This window comes from Scophthalmus maximus, chromosome 5 (genome assembly GCF_022379125.1).
Source record: "Scophthalmus maximus strain ysfricsl-2021 chromosome 5, ASM2237912v1, whole genome shotgun sequence".
NCBI lineage: Eukaryota > Metazoa > Chordata > Actinopteri > Pleuronectiformes > Scophthalmidae > Scophthalmus > Scophthalmus maximus.
Genome location: NC_061519.1, coordinates 14693851 through 14716951, shown reverse-complemented (window position 1 = coordinate 14716951; position 23101 = coordinate 14693851). Strand labels below are relative to the sequence as shown.

The window sequence follows — 23101 nt, the reverse complement described above, 5'->3', positions numbered from 1 at the left end:
AAGCAGCATTTCAACTGGGTGTTTTTCTGGAGCTGTTTTCCTTGAACCTCTGACTAAGTCTCAACTTCCGCAGAGAACACTTTCTTCATGCCTCACACACTTGAGGCTCCACTTGACGGCTGTCTAATTACAATATGTAGCGTCCAAGATTAAATAGATGGGTTTTGGCATTTATTGCAATGCAATATGGCAATCATTACAATATCTCCCCAGTGTTGCTATTTTACAATGTACAAACTAGATTTAAAAAATACCATAAATAAACAAAATGCATCTTGTAGCTAATTCTTAGCATCAAACAAGGGACACAAACATAGACACATATGGACAACATACTAATCTAAATGTCTAATTCAACAGAAACAATAATTCATACAAGTAAAAATTAAAAAAAATACTGAATAAAAAACACAAGCAAATCACATAGTTTGTTAGTACGATCTTCTGGTATGAAACTAGTAAGAGCTTGTAATGGTACATTCTGTCTGGCTCCTCCCTCACTCTCTGGTCACTTTGCATATTCAGAATATTCAAAGATCGCTGGCGCCTTGACAAGGGAGTTCCCATGTTGTGTCGGTTCATGCAACACACGCACGCACGCACGCACGCACGCACACACACACACACACACACACACATGCAGACATACAGAACAAGCAAACACGAAACACATTTTATTCAAGTCAAGCCCAAAGCAGCGAAATTAAAAGGTTGGACGCCATTCTGCTTATGCACATTATTACATATCGGCCTTCACAAACAGATAATAAAATAATGAAAAACAGAGTTGGATAAGAGGATGAGGCTTCAGTCTAAGCTCTCGGTAGCTCAATGCTATCTGTGGCCACGTCCAGATAGCGTTTTTGTTTTTTAGAAAACTCCACATGACGGAGGTTCACAAAAGTGCTGCTTTTCTCTTTCTCTTCTTCTCATTTCGTATTTTTCTCACTTTCATCCGTTCCTTGTATATCCTCTGGTGAAAAGTCCCTCTAAAGTGCATGAACGAGGTAAATGAAATTCTTCTGAAAATAGGTTTGTATCCGTTCTGCGGTTCAGACTGGAACCATAGTGTGTTGCATGTGCTGCATTTGAGACAGCATTTCTTGTTGCACACTAGCAATTAGTCTGTCCTGGTGTGGCGGCGTGATTATCCCGAGTCTGTCCATCTCCCTGTGGGTGCAAAGACAAAGATGCATAAAGCCACAACAGGCGCTATCGAAAAGATAAAGTACAGTTTTGTTCGCTTGTCCTATTCTTATGAATGTGACATCTAAGGAACACCTAGAGGGAGCTTTTTGGGGTCAAAGGTCAAGGTCACTATGATGTCATATAACATGTTTTTGGCCTTTTGAGGAAAGGCATCAAACCTAAACATGGTAATCCTAGTTCTTTTTGTGATTAATAATTTCATATAAAAACAACAACCAAAACTAACATTACATGTATTGAGCACATATGTTTATCCAAAGCAACTTAAATGTTTCCTGGACTCGTACATCGGGAGATTTTCTGGAGTTAATTTTGTGCTCGGCGACTCTTCTGAACCACTGTTTAACAACGAACCTCTCTATTAATTGCCAACCCTGTCTACCAATGAAGTTATAACCATAATATCAAGTTGTCTGTGTAGCCACAGCCTGATATAGTTTATGCCTTTGTGCTCTCGACCTCTGTTGTCTTTCAGAGTTGTTGAAAGAGAATGGTAACACAGGAAAGTAATATTAATAAAAAAAACAGATCCCTGAGCATGAACGTGAAAAATTAAAGGCCCATATTCATTGCAGTAGAGAAATATATCGGCCCATGGATTGGTCGGGCTCTTGTATGTCTCTTGCGTGTCTTTTTAATTGTTTTGAATACAGTAGAGTTGTGTGACACTGATCTACATCAGACAATAACATTCAGTTCAAAATGCGTTAAATAAAAATAAAATTCAGTTTGACAAAATCGGAACCTGCACACATTGCTCTCTAAATGGGGAACTCACATTGTACCAACATTATATGGTATAAGTGCCGTATCTAATAAAGTATCAAGGAATCAGTAAGCTCGCTGGATCATCAAACAGTGATGCTCCCCCTACCCCCACACCAATACACAGATTTTTTTTCTTCTCATTCTGAAGCCGACAATCCAACAAACAAAGCTGGCACTGGCCAGGTGTGCATAGATAAAGGAAGTGTGCAGAGCTGTTCTCCTCTAGCTCTTTTCTTTCAGCCCTCACACAATGTCAGTCTCTCTATGTGTGTGTGTGTGTGTGTGTGTACAACTGAGAGCATTGCAATGAATTTCCTTCAAGGTGAGTCCGTCTAAAACTGTCCGACATTTTATCCCCATTTGGACCTTTTATCACATCTCACCCATCTCTATGACGGGTGAGTTTGATGCCACAATGCAGGCCCTGTTTCTGTCATTATGAAAACAAAATGAGTACGATTTGTGATTGTGGTTTAGAAGACGAAATGAGATTGGTTTTTTTATGCTGCCGCTGGCTTTGCAGTGAGAAACGTGACGAATAAAAATGCAAGAAACTTTAATCCATTTCTCACATGAGGGTGCACTTACTGGTGTGTGAGAGCCAGAAGGCTGTCGAGGCTGGTGTATCCTGCGGCCGCCAGCGTGTCTGTGTACCTCTCCAACCCGATGGACTGCAGCCACTCACACACCGACCACTCCTGCACACACACCTCTGGTACAACGGACACACACACCTCTGAAGCCATCCCTGACTCCAGCATGGTGGGTGCAGGTCTGTGAACACAGAGAGCGAGAGAAAGCAGGTTGGTGGCAAAGTTCGAGAGCTGGGTAGACCACTGTCCCTGTACATCGCTTTTTCATGTCCACACATGTACAGACCTGTCCCCTCCTGTCCGGCGCAGAGTCCCGGGGTTGCGGATGAGTTTATCCAGCATGTTGAGTATCTGGCTGAAGGTGGGTCGCTCCGCTCGCTCTCTCTCCCAACAATCCAGCATGAGCTGGTGCAACACCACGGGACAGTCCATGGGGGCAGGCAGGCGGTAGCCTTCCTCTATCGCTTTAATGACCTGCATCCAAAGGTAAGACACAAGTAATATAAAACTATAAACAAGACTTAGAAACTGCAGCCACGCTATAGCAGCTTCATGGGGTTGGAGCCTACTTTTGGCACCGTAAATTGTGCCTTGAGCTGACGTTGGTATGCCATTATGCTCAGGATGACAATGCTAACATGATGACAATAAGCAAGTATAATGTTTAAAGTGCTCGCTGTCTTATCTCAAGCTGCTATTCCGGACTTTTCAGGAGGTTCTGTTTAAGAGAACGCAAATGTCTTCAAATGTTGCTCCAGGCATTATCCAGAACTTCCTCTGCCAGACCCCATGTGAGAATACAACAGGAATAACTGGAGTGGGCACTCTACAAGGGCAATCATCCCACGCATGAAAGTTTCAGAAATTTCTTCTGCTGTTGTGAACACATCCGACATGGCCAATCTCCTGTTGTGTTCTTCATATGTGAACGACAAACTCGACCCAATTTTTCATATCTGAAAACAGCTCTGGTGTGTTTGTCCTAAAAACTGAACTTTGCATGGCTCACAAACAGCCTTCTTACTTCAATTATTTGTATCTGTACAATTTTGAACATAAATGTAATTATTTGATGCATTGTACCAGAGTTAGCCTAGGGTTAATATACATCTGCGGTCCCTCACTTGTAGGTACTCGTCTGAGTGACACGACAGTTTCCCCCAGTTCCACGGTAGCTACTAATACTGCAAACCACAAACCACATAGTCGCGGCACACAGTTTTTGCAGGTAGCATAAGTCAAATCAAAACCCCTTTATGGTTTCGTATGAGAAAGGATGAAAATAATCCGCCAAGGGACATCAATCAACCTGCCAATTTAAAACACAACTGACAAATAAATAAAAAAAGAATGAAATACCCTTTCTGTTTTAGAAGATTCATTACTTGTTTTGCAAGATCTGTCCAGAGCTGTCTCATCACCAACTGCAATTCATTCTAATTTATTTGCAGCTGTGCGCAGCAGCTCTATTTCCTGCGTGCATTGCATTGTGGGTCTATAGTGTACATCTATAATGACAATGACAATTTGCTCTAGAAAAAGAAGACTTAATATGGATAAAAAGTTCTCCAGAAAGTTTTGTAAGGACAGTTTTCTGAGACAAGTTTAGGAGATGGAATCAACCATGTTTGAACATTTCAATATGCCAGACTGTCTTTTTGACCTACTCAAACCTAACGAGCTTTGATAGCAAAGTGATTGCAAATTTGCTCTGAAACTGTATTTTGGCCTCAGATCTCAGAAACTCTTCAGAACTAAATCACCCCCTAAATTTAGAAAGTGTGCGTGCACGGCTGAAGGAGAACACTAGGAAGCAATTTCTTGACATCTTTTTTTCAAACATCTATTTTCAATAGGACATTGTGACTGGTGGGGGAAAAAATTGTCTTCCTGCCATTTGGATGATTTAGAGGCAAAATTTGCACAGGTCCAAGACACAGGGTCAGGATGCAGTACGTCACACAGAGGGCCGTTTGTTTTCTCCAGACATCCTCTCTAAAAAACAAAGATTGGCTGCCTGTTTCATGTATTCATCTGATAAATGGGCTTCATTGAAGTCCAATTTGAGGACAGTACAGAAGACAGAGTTTCATTTGACTTCTCAAGAAAGTCGGAGCAAACAAATTATCTTTAAGGAAAACTGTGATGGGTTTTGCTGGTTATGAGTGACTGCTATTAAGCATTGTTTAGAACTTTTTACCCACACCTAATTTTATAATTTTTGACCATTTGATTTCCCTTTTTAGTTCTGATCATATTTCACTCATCAAGCTAATAATTCATGGCGGTTTCTCCACAACAATAGAGTTTGCTAATAAGCAAATCCTGATCTAGGTCATTTTTGTATTGAGCATATTTAAAGTTAAAATAACTATTTGCATGCATTAGATCTTAAACAGCTATGTCATGCTTAAACTGTGATCTACACACAATCATGGTTCAATTTCAAAAATACTATTTTGGATGCGATTAATGGCAATGGTAATTAACGTACCTATGAATACACACTGATTTTCAGGAATTAGCTCACTCATCTCATAGGTTGGACAATATGCAAGTGACTCACATCCTGGTTGTTCATGTCCCAGTAGGGTCTCTCTCCGTACGAAACCACCTCCCACATGACGATACCGTAGCTCCACACGTCACTGGCCGTGGTGAACTTCCTGTAGGCTATCGCCTCTGGGGCCGTCCATCTGATGGGGATCTTCCCTCCAGGGGAAAGGTAAGTCCCAGTGGCCTCCTGCAACAGCAACAGAGGTCACAGAGGGTCAGTGAACAAGGGCATTTGTTGATTCCATCATCTGATAAGAAATGTGTGAACTAAAGACCTCACGAACAGAATGTATATATTCAAATGATGGAGAATTTGCAATCAGGAGATTTACCACATAATCAGCCGGTTGCATGTGCAGCTCACATCCAGTTTATGTGTGTATATTGATTCCATGTGTGTCTTACCCTTGCAGTGTAGACTGCCTCTGGGTCGTCCTCCAGAACCCGACTCAGGCCAAAGTCCGACACCTTACACACCAGGTTGCTGTTGACCAGGATGTTCCGCGCTGCCAGGTCTCTGTGAACGTAGCTCATGTCCGACAGGTACTTCATACCGGAGGCGATACCACGCAGCATGCCGACCAGCTGGATCACCGTGAACTGGCCGTCGTGTTTCTGAAATGTTTCAATTGCAGCGACAGAAGACACAAACAGCACAAGAAGTGAGTCCTATCTGTGATTTCTGTGATGTCAGTGCACTGAAAAAAATGTCACTCCAAACCACATTTATGTTTGATTTCTGGCAGAAAAAGACAGAATTAAAAAATTGTACATACACGAAGAAAGGCATCCAGGGATCCATTTTCCATGTACTCTGTGATGATCATCAACGGCTTGCCTAAACAGGTAAAGAGTTAGAAATGTTAGTCTGTATTACCACCTGCAAATTAAGTAATAATCCAAATATTGCTACCACTCACATCTCGTGACGACACCCTCCAGCCTGATGATGTTGGGATGGTCAAACTGTCCCATGATGGAGGCCTCAGACAGGAAGTCCCTCCTCTGTTTGTCAGAGTATCCCGCCTTCAGGCTCTTGATGGCCACGTAGATCTCCCTCTTCCCCTGCACGCGCAGGCGGCCGCTGCAAACCTCCCCAAACTCTCCTACACACACAGAGCAAACAGCAAAGTCAGTGCCAAGTAAGCATGTGTGTGTTGGTTGTTTTGTGTGTAGGTGTGTGTTAGCAAAAATGCCAGGCTTACCCATGCCAATAACCCTCTCAATGTGAATACTGCTAACATCAATCTCCTTGGCAAACTCGTGGATGGCCTGATCGGGGTCTTCATAGGTGAACGGATCCACGTAGATTTTGACCCCTGAGGGGAGGGAGGAGAAGGAGGTATGCAGAGGAGGGTGACAAGTATGAGTTGTGTAACTGCTGCATATGCTATGTAAATTAATTTGGCAGTGTGTGCACAAGAGGTGTGCTGGTGCATTGGAGACAAGGAGGAAAAAAAGAGGAATCCATCTGTGTGCAGTCTACCTGGGTTAAGATGTTTCTCCTCCTCTGAGTCCTGCCTCGTTTTGCTGTACTTGCTCCTCCTGATGAGACATAAGAAATTATGGACATTTAACACAGAGACTTTGAAGACAACCTGTCAGAGCCATCCGGCAACGTTCTTTTCATTTCTCACATGTTTTTGTTGTGATTTTTACACTGTCCCGCAGCACTGCACATTCATTGGGGTTCTCGGGGGTTTACCTCAATGAAAGCGACAAGAATGAGAACAGAGAGCAACGGGCTGCAGGAGAGACACAGAGCGAGCAGATGAAAGCATTTAAGGACGAGAGGGAGGAGGGGCGACGCCTCAGGTAGAGCAAGATAAAAGGTGTTTTCCATTAAACAAAGAAACTGTCAAACACACCTTTGTGTGTGTGCGAGTGTTTTATGTGCGCGCGCGTGTGCGATGTGTGAGTGTGCACGCCAGGGGAAGCTGACACACAAGCTGTGCTGGTGAAGAGACAGTAATGACAAGTCAGGGACAAAGGGATTATCACTGTCTCCACTCTAATCCCCTTTAAAAGCCTCAAGTAACACACACACACACGCAATATTTAGCCAAACTATAGTAGGGGAACTGTGTGTGTTGTTTGTGCGCATTGTGGCAGTTTGTTCAAAGGCAGTAGTTAAGGTAGAGAGGCAGCACACAGGCTGGTGTTAGTGATGCACTGATGGGAAACTTCAAGCCGACATAACAAGCCTATAGGGACCGTGTGTGTGTGTGTGTGTGAGTGTGTGTGTACCTGCGGCTAATGATGAAGACAGCTGCAGATATCAGCAGTAAGATTCCAACCCCGCTGACAGACAGCAGCAGGAAGGCCGAGTTAACTCCTTCTCCAATCAGAGGGAAAGGGTCTAACAGAAGGGAGGACAAAAAAGTCACCGACCAGATACTCATAACTTCTTCGTGTAAAGTTCAATGCCTCCTTAGTAACTACTGAGCATTATTGTCACAATACCTGAATTGGTGGAGAATTCAAATGGAGCACTGAACTCTCCGTATCCAGCAGCCGTGCGAGCACGCACGTGAAACACGTACGCGGTGAGGGGGTTAAGACCTGTGACATCCACGTTGCGCGAGAAGGTCCTGATTATGCGGTAGGACCTCTCCTTGTGATCCTGATTAGGCGGGGGGGGAAAAAGACGGGTCTCTTTTCAGCGCCTGACTGCAAATCCATTTTCACCATCAGCGATGTACAAACAGCATTCCAACATATTGACATTCCAGACAGCAGCCTGGGCCGCATTAACCTGCGGGCGGCTCACCTTTTCATAGAACTTGACCTCGTATTCCAGGATGACCCCGTTAGGTCGATCGGGCTGTTGCCACAACAACAACAAACTGTGCCTGGTGACATCGGTGGCTTGGATGGATGACACCGGAGAGGGAGCTGCGAGGGAGAGAAAAATAATTCAGTCACCCTAACATCATTTTGGAGAATGACAAACTTAATGATGTGTGATTTATAAGACAACATCAATAATCATTTGCACAGCCCTGCATGCAGTTCCAAAGGCATCTTAGGTGCCTGACCCTGTACACCTGAGAACTGACCCACATCTCATTCCAGCCAACTCCTCAGAGACGAGGCCTGTTCTCCGCTCTCTCTCCTCTTACACCCCTCCATTGTCAATGGCTTTATGGTGTGTCGCTCCTTTGTGGCTGTCCACATGATACCGGGCCATATGTTGGCGCAGGTTTGGACGTGACACATCCCAGACACGCTCTCATGCTGTGCACACGCAGCCAAGTTATTTCCCAGGGGACACTTGGAGCTAAGCAGGTGTGCGAGTTTCTAAAACGCCACCGTAAAGTCTACAAACCGGTGACAGTCGAGATGTAACAGCACGCAGAGAGAAACGCGCACGCTGGAAACTAATGGGGAACATGTGTGAGGGAAACGCCACACACCAGCTGACACCTTCACAACTAAAATGAAACACGCTATAAAGTTTTTTTCAAACACTTCCCCCGTCAAGAGCTGACACAACGAAAACCCCACAGTTAGATCCGCTGAGGCTGTTACGTGCCAACCGTTTTTGCTCTGAAGTGTTATTACTGTTTTTTTCATTCTATCTGCTTTCCCTTCAACCAGCTCGTCTGTTTGTATTTAAGTCAGTGATTTACATTTCCAAGAATGCCTTCGAACATCCCCCTTGAGAACACCCCTACAATTAATTGAGCTGGTGTTAGGTGTAGGAGGACAGAGTAATAACTATGGCAACTATGACAGTGATAGTAAGAGAAAAATGTTCCATTAGAGAGAGAGAGAGAGAAAAGTGTCATGTAGCTGTGTTACACGCTGTTGTTGATGGAGAAACTGACATCTCGGCCTATTCTGTGATGGATGTGCCTGTGCGAGTTACAATTCATTGTAGTATTATATAATCATTGCAAATTGTAAGTGTAAAAAGACTTAAAGAGAGGTGGAAATAGTCCACTTTCAAGCTTAAACTTGTCATTATGATGCACAGCGTGTAATAGCGATAGAAAAACAACAACCTCAGCACTTATATTGTTCTCCTATAAGCTTTGCTTCCAACATGTTATTTTCTTGGCCACCAGGACTCTGATTTAGTGGAAAGATTACGACTCGATTCAATGCACAAAGGAACTGCGTCACAAAACAAGAAAGAGTTCTCCCGGTAAGATCATTCAGTTCATTTCTCTTAATCAAATGCATTTGAAACCACAAGAAAACCAGTTTAAATTTTAGAATGCATTTTACAAGCCTGTATAAGTGTTTCTGGGCCATATTTCGGAAACAGAAGAATTAGGAAGGGATTTTAAGCATCCAAAATATATTTAGGAGGTGTTGCGATTCAATATGCCAATTCCAAATTGATTTACTTACTATTTTCTAATGCAAAAATGCATTATCGGCAGTTGGTTTTGCAGCACAAGTGTTTTTGAGTGGACACACTCTTTATCATGCTCATATATAACGACATACAGAGTTCGTTCGTATCATGCTTCCACGATTTTGAACATTACTCATGGGGCCTTGCTCCCTTGTGGACCCATGTGCACTGAACAGCAGATTGTATCGTGCTGACCCACTTACAGACAACCTCTATAAGCAGGTTTTGTGTTACTGCAACAGTCAACAACCGTAAAAACTCATTCATCACACACAAACTCACCAGCTTGGTTAGTGGTGACGGTGACAGACACACTCTGGGCCGGCCCTGCACCGCTGGCTTGGGAGACCCCGTTGCGTGCGTGGACGATGAAGGTGTAGTGTGTGTGAGCCCTCAGCTCTCTCACCACCACCCTTGTGGTCTTCAGGCGGGTCTGGCCGGGAGAGAAGAGCACATCGGAGCCACAGGGCAGGCACAGCTGGGAGCTGGAGATGGAGCCAGAGCTGAGTTTCGGGTAATCCTCAAGTACCGGTCTGCTCTGGAAGACACCTCTGCCTGACTGGACCTCCGATCCCACAATCCCCTGGTCGGACTGCATCCCCGAGCCACGGTGCTGACCTTCAGGCTGAGGGACGCTGTGGTTCCTGAGGGGGGCTTTGCCGGCAGACTGACTGTGGCTCCCTGTTTGACAGATGAGACACTCCAGGCTGTAGCTGATGTCACTCCGTCCTCCCAGCCGACGAGGGGGGGCCCACTCCAAGACCACCGAGGTTTCATTCACAACGGAGATGAGCTGCAGTGGGGCTGAGGGTGGCTCTGAAGAGGTGACAGGGGGAAAAAAACTTGAGCGTGAACAAAACCAACCACACTGTAAACTGCACATTCTACACATAAGGCGAGGGGCTGAGAGTTGTTGGCACGGGCTGAAAAGTAGACATCTGGCATCAGACGGAAAACCATACTGTTCAGAGATGTTTTTGATGGCCTGGATGTTTTCTTCTGCGGTATGTCTGTTTTGTGTGTGTGTGTGTGTGTGTGTGTGTGTGTGTGTGTGTGTGTGTGTGTTTGTTTGTGTGAACATTTTTCCCAGGCGAGGGAAACCATGTGCTGCATATAGGCGTAATTAAGTTTACGACACACAGACCGAGCTCTCTCCAGCTCTGTCACACAAAACCTACTCACAGACATGGGGAGAGAGAGGGGGGGAGAGAGAGAGGGGGGGAGAGAGAGATAGAGAGAGAGAGAGGGAGAGAGAGAGGGGGGAGAGAGAGAGGGGGGGAGAGAGAGATAGAGAGAGAGAGAGGGAGAGAGAGAGGGGGGAGAGAGAGAGAGAGAGAGAGAGAGGGGGGGAGAGAGATAGAGAGAGAGAGAGAGAGAGAGAGAGAGAGAGAGAGAGAGGGAGAGGGAGAACATTTATTCTCTTCTCCGTTTCTTTAGTTATCACTCCCAGACAGGATGTAGATGGTGGCTTAGTCATAAGTAATGGGATCATGAAACAGGGGTGGCATTCAGACAAGTTTGTGTCCTCTCTGTTTGGAACAGATAGAGAGGATGGGAAACAATGGGTGCTTTCGCTTTTATTTGCAAGCAATGCTCACATGTTTGTCTTGTTTCACTTATGCATTGTCATCTTAGTGTGTGTGTGTGTGTGCGCGCGCGTGCACGTGTTCTTACGGGTACAGGCCATGGAGGGAGGGTCGCTGTCTGCACGGAAGAATCCCGAGTTGCAGTCACATTCGGTTGCCCCGTCTCTGAGCGAGTGGCTATGTGGGGGACACTTGGAGCATCCTGCATCCGAAGACTTGGCCTTGTAGAAACCAACAGAACAGGCTGCAGAGAGACGGAGACAAAAGAGAGAGGTGCATGTCCACTTTAATGTTTATTGATGTACACCTGCAATATTAAAAGTCAACAACACGAAAAGCTACAGCGAGAATTAGCCACGAATATTCAAACTTTTGGGGTTGAAAGAGTGTAAGTTCAATATGATATTTTCTTAGCAGGCAGGCCGCACAAGTGGACAAGCCTGATCTGGGTTGCAGATTGCAAGAAGTGTCTATATGACTATAGGTTGGCTGACCCCTGACCCTTGGTACAGCCTATGTCCTCTCCAGTATTGATTGCTTTGAAAGCCCAGAGTCAAGTGAAGCAACACCTGGAGGGTTTTTTCCTTCCTTTGGGCAGCATTTGAATCCACAGATAAACAATTATAATGACAAATCGAGAGAGAGAAATGGATACAGCACGAGGAGCAGGGGCACTTTCACTTCTTTTATCTTTGATTTTGATGAGCGAAGAAAATAAAACACAAACTCGCTGATCAGCTCCCACTCACACACAAAGAAAGCAGAAACATGGGGAGTGAATACATGAAAACTGCACAGCACCAGCAGCCCACACAATTTGACATTTAAACATACGAACGAGGAAAAACAGAGAAAGAGAGAGGGTGAGGGTTGAGGGAGAGGCAGTGGGAGAGCGGGGAGCCAAATCTTCTCTCTGTATACCAAGGACTTCATGCATTGACGGAGCAACAATACAACAAATGAATGCGTAATTATACCGCTTGACATCCACTGGTGAGGAGATGGCAAAGCGTGCCTGGTTAGAGCCAGTTGCTGTCTCTTTAATTTCAGAAGGAAAGCCTTCATTTGTTTCAACTGCAATCATTCTTTTCAACACCTTTTTTCATCATCATTCCCTATTCATTCATCCTTTCTCAGCCCAACTATCTTTCCCGGCCTTTTTTCCCCCCAACCCTTTCACGACTGGGATGAAGACATCCCAGTGGGAGTGGAAAAGAATGTGGGAATGGTGTGTGTGTGTGTGTGTGTGTGTGTGTGTGTGTGTGTTAGTGTGCTTTATGACACTCTCATCAGTAGATGAGAGAGGGGAAGTCTCCCCTGTAATCTACTCACACCAACCATCCTGCCCCATCTGCGTGAGCCTCCATAGATTCGCTCTTTCACACAGTCACTTGCCCTCCCTTTCACATTTTTCACAAGCTCCCTCGTTCACTCCCTGTGCACTTCCTCCTCGACCTCCACTTATATACGGCTTTGTTTCCCTGCTCTTGTGTATCCCTATATATCCCTCTCAGTGTCAAAACCTTGAGGAAGCTTTGAAGCTGGCAAGCCGTGTTTTATAGCTGGATACTGCCGCCAATTCAAATGAGGCTGGGCAAAAACACCCGGTCAAAACCTGTAAATTCATAAACACATTTACTGCTGATAAGGGTGTCTTTCATTCGGTGAATGACTGATCGCATAGTCAGCTGATATCATCAAATGCAAGATAAAACACAATATTATCGTTCTCCTCCTCTTCTGTGCATTCCTTTGTTTTTAATCATTAAAATAGTCAGGTCCGCCATGGACGGGAAGGAGAGGGAATTCAAAACAGAGAAGAGTATTTGACCGGCTGAGGACTTAGAGGTTGATTACAGGGCTCAACAAGACGCTGCCGGGGGGGAAGCACACCGCCTTTGTCCCCGTCCCACCCAATCCTCTATCCTTGTCTCCGACACAGAGGACAAAACGCAGGAGGAAGAGAAAGAAAGGAGCAAAGTATTGAAGCCATAAACTTCCTTCAGTGCTCTCTCATGTCTCTGCCCTCTCTGTTGTCTGAAGGCTTTTGTGTCTTTTTAAGCATTGGATTCAAAGGGGGGGGGGGGGGGGGGGGGGGGGGGCAGCTGACCTGGAATAAGAGCTCATGAGGGTGTCATTAACCCAGCATTAACCCGACACTACCGAGGGCCGTGCAAGAGCCTGAGCACGACCAGTAAACTGGGAGGGATATGGACATAAACACACACACACACACATACTGATAAGATAAGGTGAAACCTTGGATAGAAACGCGTGGCTATCTATGGGCATGCCATGTTCCCGTTCTGCCTGTTAGGAGGACAATAAATACACAGTAATCAGCTGTCGGGCTGTTTGAGTCAAAAGAGAGAAAGTGACAGAGTCAAAAAGGATGGGAAAAGGTTGACTCGGAGAAACAGAGAGAGAGAAAAAGACTGACGAGGAACGGGAGACAAAGATGTGAAGGGGAAAAAGATGGTGAGGACGAGGTAGAGGTGCCCTTTGATTGCTATCAGCATTGTCGGCATTTGCATATGCATTCTTCTGCTGCCTAAAATGCAAATGCAGCTCATTGTAAATCCGGCACACTGTATGCGTGTATGTGTGTGTGTGTGTGCATGTGTGTATTCTCCTTGACCCCATGTTATCTGTCATCATTCCTTGTTCCTTCCCAACAGAGGGGTTGTAGATGGAAGGAAGTACCCCTGACTGCTCCAGCCTGACACCTGTCTGTGTGATGGATAGAGGGAGGGACGAACTGACGGATGGACGGACGGATTGATGGACTGTCACACGAGGAGGCGGGACACCATTAATCACTGGGGTCATGCCCTGTTAATTAAAACCCAGAGAAATGCCGGGGAGGAAGACGCAACTCTTATCTTTTCCTACTGTATGCCTCCGTCGAAAAGGACTCCCTGCCTCCCACAGAGATCAAACTGACATTCTCTATGTAGTTTGGTGCCAAATTCATCTCATATCTCCCATCTCTTCGCAGTCAGTTAGCGTTTCAAACCTCAGGAATGTGCTCAATGGAAGCCACGGCTTTAAGTTTGTCTAAATTTAAATACTCACAAAAACTGGTGGTGTGAAGAGAAATGCGTGTGTGTGTGTGTGTGTGTGTGTGTGTGTGTGTGTGTATGTGTGTGTGTGTGTGTGCGTGAGTGTTGGCCTGCCCAAAGCCAACAGTGCAATCATTAGCATGTGAAAGGGGCTCTACAACAATAACCCCCCCTCCCCTCCATCTCAGGTCAGCCCTGCCACCAGCAGCAGCCCCCCACCTCTGACCGGGGATCAGGGGAGTGGAGTTGGGAGAAGAGAAAGGAGGGATAATGAGAGAGAGACGGAGAGACAGGGAGGGGAAGCAGAGCTTGTTCCGATGCCAGGGAGCCACAGACGGCCTGGTAGAGCTGGCGAACTTCCTCCACATGAAGAACAACCTGGGATGGGGAGACAATAGCTCACACACACACACACACACACAGTAGCGCGCACACACACACACACTTTGATTTTGACGGTGGAATGCAAACCATTCCCCCCACCTGGGTTTGGCTTGCTTCACACAAAAGACAATCACTTGTGCATTTCCACTGTCTTTGCCTACTTTGTCACCTGCCCCACACACACACACACACACACACACACACACACACACACACACACTGTCTGTTCTCCCCACCACACTCTTCTCTAGGAATTCCCGGGCAGTCCTCCAATCTGTGAGTGTACAGGGGGGAGGCTTTGTTAGGCATAAAATTGGAGATACAGTACAGACACGTACATTTTGTGCCAAAACACACATAAACAAACACGCACACACACACACACACACACACACACACACACACACACACACACACACACACACACACACACACACACACACACACACACACACAAACACACACACACACACACTAAATCGGAAATCCAACATGTCCAGAAATGCGATGCAATAATTAGAAGGCCTGAATAAAGCGATTATGCACTCATTCTATCATCTGCTCACTCTGTCTGTCATCTCTCTTTCAATGTGGCTCCCTTATACTCCTGCCTCTCTCTTCTCCCTCTTTTCATCCCTTCGGTCCAAACACCGTCTGCTGCTGACAGAACACTGCAGGTGTGTTGGAAAGAGGCACAACCATGAAATCTCTCTGGATGGAGGGAACACAGGGAACACAGGGAACACACACACACACACACACACACACACACAGACAGAAACATTCCAACCCTGCCAGGTCGTGAGCAGACTCAAGAGAGGGAAAAAAAACCCAGAAAAGTGGAAAGCGGTGAAACGAAAAGTGGGAGGCTCCGTTGTCATTCCTTCTCTCCAGCCGTTCACATTTCACATTCTCTCTGTTCTTTCTCTACCGCTCGCCTCTGGTCTCTCCACCCTCGTTTCCGATCCCCCCAGACGGATCGCAGCTGTCAAACTTTTGACGTCTTCATCTACCTCGGTCATGACCCTGCACTCTGCAGCTAAACTCTCTCTGTGTGTGTGTGTATGTGTGGCTGTCAGTCAGAGTTTTTGACGTCTTCATCGAGCCCAGTCATGACCTCGGTCTTAACCAGGGCTTTAAAAAAGAGGGGGAGTTGCCTGTCTCTTGTGTTTCCCCGCTCGTCTCCTTTGCACCCGAGGACGAACCCCCAGCAGGGGAGGGGCGGCTCTGCATTGAGGCCTTCTGCTGTCAGTGGCCTTCTTTCAATCCCCCTCTCGCCCCATTCAACAACTAATCCCTTCTTCCTCTCCAAAGCTTCCCTTCTCATCCTCTCATCCTCATTACTCTGTGTCAACACGGAAAATGGTCTTTTTTTCACATTTCACCGCTTTTAGCCAAGTCTACTCTTGTTTCAGCTGAATAAAGCAGGAGTTTTGGGGGAATGTTAAATCACACTGACAATGCAAAAGCTGCAGACTCTGGTTGCTGCACCTGCACCATTTTCGTAAAATTAAAAACTGCAAGTTAAACAAATGTAATTGGTGGAGATTTATAACTGCGAAGGATGTCACATGGTATTAGGGAGGTTAACATCTTTGACTTCCTTGGCGAGTGCATGCTAAATCGTGTGAACCATTCCTCTAAAAGATTGTGTCAATATTGTGCGGGGACATGATTCCTCTTTTTGTCAGCATTTATTGTTCAGAATCAGCGCAGCATGTCATGGCATGTGGTGTATCTGCCCAAGCTATGTTTCACTCTGTCCACCTGTCTGCATATGTCTGTTTAAGTGACTAAATGAAGACATGAGTCTAGAAGATCCAGAAACCTTTTGACCTCAGAGACGGGAGGAGAGACAGAACATCTAAATCTCCTGACAAATCCATCTGCCTTTTCCCTCCGCCCTGCTCTGCCTTTGCCTTCTATCTTCCTTCTGTACGAATTTGAAACTTAAAATTGGAGAAGCATTAAGGCTTCTATCCAATACTGCAGGGTCAGAGTTTTCGCTGAGCGGCGTTCGGTATTCATCCAGACTTTGATGGATTTCCACCGAGGCAGCTGAGCCCGGCCAACAACCTGACAGGCAGTGGGAGCGGGGAGACGAGAGAAGAGAGCGGCAGATAGATAGATGGCACTTCACATCTGCTGGAGGTGGAACGGAGTCAAGGGTCTCTCCTAAATCTAGTTGAGGAGGAACATCTTTCAGGCCTCAGGGACCACCCGGCAAACCTCCTCCTCTTTTCAGCAGGAACAAACGGGTTAAGCGGGGGTGAAGATTTTAGAGAACGTTTGTCACATCGACAATTTTGGCGACGGCTTTTCCTGTTGCAAAGGGAAAAAAGTACCTTTTTTTCTCTCTTTATCGCCAACTGGCAACAAGTGCATCCCTCTTTTTATGTCCGTCTGAGCGTCTCTCTCTCTCTCTCAGCATCTTTTCTTTTCCCTTTGAATTATGGGTCTGTTTGTTATACAATTAGTCTGCTGGGATAGGCTTCATAAATAAAACTGAGGGAGCAGATCAGTTAGTCGCTCTCCCCCCTCCGTCTCCCTCTCTATTAGTCTCTGTCCATCTGCGTATGTGTCTGTGTGAGTGAACATGTTGTGTGTCTGTTGTGTTTCTGACTGAATAGGGGGAGTGAAGTTGTAAAAGTGTCTCCATCGAGTCTGTTGTCCAACGTTCGCCCCACTTTTTCTCGCACAGACGCGCACATTTCGTACAGTAGTCTTCACCATCACAACAGTCACTTCTAAACATTACACGTCATCCACGCCACATGTATGTTGGTGAGAGGTGTGAACAGCTTGGGAATTTGTTACCGTAAAGTTCAGACCAGATTTGTAAGTGACATAAAGGCATTTTTGTCCAGATGGCTGTTGTTATGTCAGCACACTTCACACTGAGACCTGAGAGCTTCTACTTATACTAAAGACATTTCATTGTCTGGACTTCAAACCCTGTTTACAGCCTGGATTTAATAGAAGATAACAAATAAACTGAATAGATGAGGGATATTACATATTTTAGGGATACATGACATGATGGCTACCTCAGACTCAGTATAGATATAGATATAGATTGCCCACTGGCAGTTAAAGGGAGTTACTGGGCACCGTAACTATAGGCTTGTCCTCAACTTGAGGTCAACAAATGGAACATCCATGAGATGTAATTAGTGACTTTAAAGGTGCTGATAGGTGGACTTGGTTAGAGCCAGGCTGGCCCTTTTCCCCCTGACCATTTCCAGTCTTTGATCTCAGCTAAGCTGTAAGCCAAACCATATCCTGGCTCCAAGTCAACTAAATCTTAAGCTGTTTTGCCGACATGAACTCCAGAAGATGTTTGCTGTTCGCACATGACGGATGCAGCAGGAGATTATCCGAGTCAGATGCGTTCAAAACAGCAAGACAATTTCCAGAGCATTCGGTGGCGTCTGGGAAGAGCGTGCGATAATTCCACTGCGGAAAGCAGTGTTTGTGTTTACAGTCTTCAACACGCCCACTCGTTCACTGTGAATTTTCCAGATATTTTCCTGCCGTATTCACAAATACACATTTAGCTCACTCGCTAAAAATAAACCAGCTAAATTTCTGGAGTAACATTTGCGGACCTACATGTTCAGGAAAATGTCCGGACTTCAGTGGTGTCTGAGTTTGTGCTATTGTCAAAAAATCACATCTGCAACCACAAACCCAAATGTCTATCAATTCCCTTCGAATATATCTAACAAATTCCATAATTCCATAATGATTGTTGCTCATTGGGACATGGGACTTAGAAGCGGCGACACAAGGTGAGCGTAGCGGAGGGCCAAAGAGTAAAAAATTATTATATATAAAGTATTTCTGTTGCATCACTTACCTTTACATGCTCCCCCCTTCTCTTCATATCCTGGGGTGCAGAGGCATCCGCCAATAGGAACAAGCCACTCTCCATCAGCACCGCAGTACATTTTAGGCTCATCTCTCTCTTCTGATTGGTTGACACACGACCCCCTGACTTCCACCAAGGAGGACGTATCGGCGCCAGTAACGGTGTCGGGAAAGGTTGCCAGGTTGCGGATGGTGAGCGGGCAGGTTTTGAAGAAAACCCTGACAGAAACCAAAGCGATGCAGGCGCCAACATCCTGAAAGGCCAAGTAGAAGCCTTTGCGAGTCGTGACCTTCACGTCTCGCACCTCAGTGTTCAGCTTCATGATGCGGTCGCCAACATCCACCTGAATGGAAAGAGGAAGGGAGTTTGATTAAGGAAATGTGCAGTAAACTGTGTCAGCTCTTATTCATTCAATTCGCTTGTTTCACCCAAAGTGGCAGTTGCTACTGAACCACGGCTGATCTTAACGCTTTCAGCATTTGGCGCTCGTCCACATTAACTTCCATTGATCACAATGGTGAAGTAAGCTTTTAATGCATACGATGCTTAAATCAGAAGGAATTTTAGGAAGGACTGACCAAAGGTTTTCCTGTCAAAACTCATGTGATGGAGAAATGCACGACTAAGGATAAAGATGCTTGTAAAACAAAGAAACTACACCTGAATGCCAGGGGTTTTCATTTTCTGAGAAAGAGCAAATGGAAGTGAGTGGAGGAGGGAGGATAAAGAGCTCAACGCCTGAGTCGATTAGTGTTACCTGGGTGAAGCTCTCGTCTGCCGCCACGGTGTCCACCTTGATGAAGCTGCTCTCTTTGATGTAGCTCTCTCTGTCGTCGTTTGACTCGTGGTAGTACAGATTGAATGTCTCCTACAAGACAAAGGAGACAGAGAAACAACAAAAACGAAACTTCAGTGTCTATTTATCATCTTCAATGCTCATCTTTTCTTTTTTTTCAATATACAGCTCCTTTAGTGTGTCCATTGACTGAAGCTGATTTCAGACATGAACTCCGCAACAAATGTCGGGAAAATTGGATCTGAATATTTCCCGGAGCTTGCCTTCCACATATGATGAACGCAGCAGGAGATTTTGTTCAAGTGAGATGCGTTCAAACCAACAGGAATATTTCCCAAACACCCTGCTGTATTCTCACATGGGTTCACTCTGGCATTTTCAAGAAATTTTACTCAGAGGGGGGGGGGGGGAGATTGAAGGAAAATATCTGGACTTAAGTGCATGTCTGAGAAAACCTTGATGTGATCGGGAGTTGTTAAAACTCTCTCCTGTCACACAGTGACCATCACACTCAGTCAAGATCTCATAAGCATCTTTTACTGTACCTTGCAGGTGCCGGTGACGCCTGGTAGGCTGTTACAGTCTCTCAGCGTGAACTTGACTTCGACATAGACCCGCTGAGCCCCGGACCGAGGGATCCAGTCCGTCCTGAGCCAGTTGTTTTGATTGGGTTCGAGGACGTTACACACCTGGTATGTTCTGATGGGGATGTTCTTCTCATCCATAATACTCACTTCTTCCCACTGCAAACGAACACACGTACAACTGAATTACTACACTTGTGGGGGTACATAATGACCACACATTCTCATGATTTGGCTCACGCGCGTACACTTAAGTTCCATAAATATTAGGCTCCATTAATATTGAAATACTTTCCCAGCATTCCTCTTAGTTTTAGTTCATACCAAGAGAAGGAACATCAGCTTGTAGGAGCTTCATTGAAACAGATGCTCTGTCAAAGAGATCATTACCCATTGAACATTAATTGCCAAAGTTGTGAAATTGTCACGTGGTGGAGCGTGTTTTCAAAACTTTCCCTTATAGTCAGCTGCCAAGCAGCATTGTTTTCAAAATGTAACATGGGACACAAACCATACACAAATATTGTGAAATGGAAAATGTGACTGGAAGCACCTTGGGTTTAGGGGTTTTAAAGGCTGCTGACACTCACGTTTCAGATTTCAGAGTTTGTGACAAGAACGCACCGACAAAGAACGGTCCTTGGTGGCAGCAGCAGATGACGATGCAATGCTGACAACATCATTGTGCCATGAATTGAAACTGATAACAAAAACGTTGACCTAAACCTAAACTTCATTCCCAAATGCTAATCATTAGCCCAAGTAGGTACAAGGCTTTACAGAAATACTCTCACTGAAGTGCTGACCAGAAAAACACACTCACAGTGGAGGATTCATTGTGTTGGGTTGTTTTTTTCTAATCCACTTTCTGGGAGAAAAGGAGGAAGGATAGAGTGTGAGTGTGTGTGTGTGTGTGTGTGTGTGTGTCCAATTGGGACCGATCAATATGCCATATCGGCTCATATTGGTTTATCACAGATTTGATATGATGTTGTTGATTGGCAGATGTTGCAAAAATACATTTAAATTCAGGAAATGTTTTATAGGCTTCATTTTACATACACAATTAAAATGCATTATTTATGTTTTTTGTATTACTCTTATTATTTAATAATATGTTTTGATTGCCAATAAGGTTTAATGTTAAAAGTGTACTGTCCTAATGGCATAATTGGCAAACAAGATTGATAATTTCGTTTGGGCGCAAATCATCAGCGTTGGTATCGGCCTCAAAAATCCAGCATCGGTCCAACTCTTCACTGTACCCGTGTTGTCTATGTACACTGTGAAGATAGGAGCATGGGCAAGAGGTTATGTCTTTGTGCAGTCTGTGGTTTTTGTACGTTTATTGTACTGTATGTGTGTGTGTATATTTGTGTGTATTGGAGTAGAGAGCTGTAAAACAAAAAAGTGGTCATGGGGTATGATGCCTCCTTGTCTGGTCTCCTCTGGAGTTTTTGTCAGTAGATAGAAATCACAGCTGCCATGCCCCTACCATACAGAAATTGAGGTTGTGTGTGTGTGTGTGTGTGTGTGTGTGAGAGAGAGTGTATAGCTCAAAGACGCGGAAGGTGGGGGGTGCCTGTAATCAAAAGCTCAGTGCGTGCAGACCAGGACCCCGTCAATCAAGCAGCTTGTGGGAAAATGAGAGCATGGTGACTGAAGAAATACGAGTCAAGTTCACCAATCCAATAACTCTTAAACCAACAAAGAGGTGAGAGACACACTGGCCAAATGGAAAGAGAGAGGGGGACAGAGGGAGGAAGAGAGGGGACATACAGATGGGCACATCGCAACTTGCCAATGATAAAAAGTACAGCAAGATGAGAGGAGATGACATCGAATTGACATTTCCAGGAATCGTTCTGGCAAATGCATGGTATCCAAATTCCCTTAAAAAATGACACCCACCACCAAGCTGGTTTATGCCTTCTCTTGTGCCAAACACAACGCCAGCACTCTCATATTAGCACTTAGGCTTGGTGAACAACAGCACATTTCAAAATCTGTGGGATGACAATTTACCGTTTCAAGTGCGCGTGTGTGTGTGAGAGAGAGAGAGAGAGAGAAAGAGAGAGAGAGAAATTGTGTGTTTTCCAAAGAGAGAACAGGCTGTAAACAGTGTTTCTGTAAAATAAAAAATAAAAAATCAATGCTCCCACTCACCCCTCCCTCTGCAGGACTGGCTGCCCATTTCAGTTCTCCTGGCACTGTCCTGGTATCCAGCAGGGTCACTGAAATGCACAGACACACAGGTGGTTTCACATAAAACAGCCAATAGTGACCACCACACCAAGACCAGGACAAACTGAAATGGCTGGAGGTTTGATTCTGTTCATTTCCATCGACATTGCACGTTGACTGACAGGTGTCGAATCTGATTCAAGGGTTAAGGAAACGAACACAAAAGCAGGAGTTCTGAGGTTTGACTGCTCATGACGAGCTGTTCAATACGTTGAGCCCTACACTCCTGAAAAATATCCAGGAAACAAGAGACGTGCGTGACAGCAGAGAGAGAGAGAGAGAGAGAGAGAGAGACGCGCAACTCTCCGAGAAACCAGGAGAAACAACCGCCGTGCACATTTGCCAGGAGTCCAACTTTGGTGCTGCCCATGTGTCGTGCATGTTCGCTGTCTGCTCTTCGCCATGTCGCGGGGCGCGCGCGGGGCGCACGCCGCGTCGTGTCTCCAACAGCCTCCGCGAGCGGAGGAGCGCGGGACCATCCCTCTGTCCACTCACCCTCGCTCGGCGGGTAAATCCTCGTCCTGGAACCTGAAACCAGCGTCACCATCCACGCGGACGTGTACAATATGCGCCGCAAAGTCGCGGCCATGAGGCGTGCGGCGTGGAAGTGCGCGCGTCCCCCGCTGGCTCTGCGCGCTGGCCGAGGCGGCTCCATCCCGGTGGGAGCAGTGTGCGTGAATGAAGCCGAGTGCGAGAGCGAGTCGGATGCAGCGGCGGACACCGGGGCGGTCTCTTCCACTCAGATGCTGCCCACAATGGTGATTCAGACGGCGTGAGCCAAATGACATCGAGTTACGCGCGGTCCATATCAGCCACGGGAGTCACGTGAGGCGATATCGTCTTCAATAGTTACATACTTTTTGGGGGGGGGGGGGGGGGGATTTTGGAAACAGTGGTTATCATTTGGTAAATTGAGGCTTTTTTTATATGGACGTTTGGAAAATATAAAACACTCTCCTGTATATCTTGAAATTGATTCATTAAAGGTGACACTTTTTTTTTTTCCAACGAGATAATCTCCTGTACATAGGAGCCCACTTTGGAACCAATGATCGAAGTTAAATAATGGAGGATACACACAA

At 45.6% G+C, this 23101-nt stretch overlaps 1 protein-coding gene across 1 annotated transcript; it reads right to left on the bottom strand.

Annotated features, from left to right (window-relative positions):
• Nucleotides 1-149: 149 nt before the first annotated feature.
• Nucleotides 150-22799, bottom strand: LOC118311296 (ephrin type-A receptor 4). Its single transcript, XM_035635037.2, has 19 exons — nt 22515-22799; nt 21942-22009; nt 19737-19934; nt 19153-19263; nt 18384-18738; nt 11167-11322; nt 9775-10308; nt 7897-8021; nt 7590-7749; nt 7374-7485; nt 6613-6671; nt 6332-6445; nt 6047-6232; nt 5903-5964; nt 5532-5741; nt 5137-5313; nt 2857-3044; nt 2566-2751; nt 150-1170 (listed from the first exon to the last, which is right to left on the bottom strand). Exons 1-19 carry the CDS (start codon nt 22672-22674, stop codon nt 1053-1055), a joined length of 3279 nt encoding a protein of 1092 aa, XP_035490930.1. The 5' UTR covers nt 22675-22799; the 3' UTR covers nt 150-1052.
• Between the last annotated feature and the right edge of the window lie 302 nt (nt 22800-23101).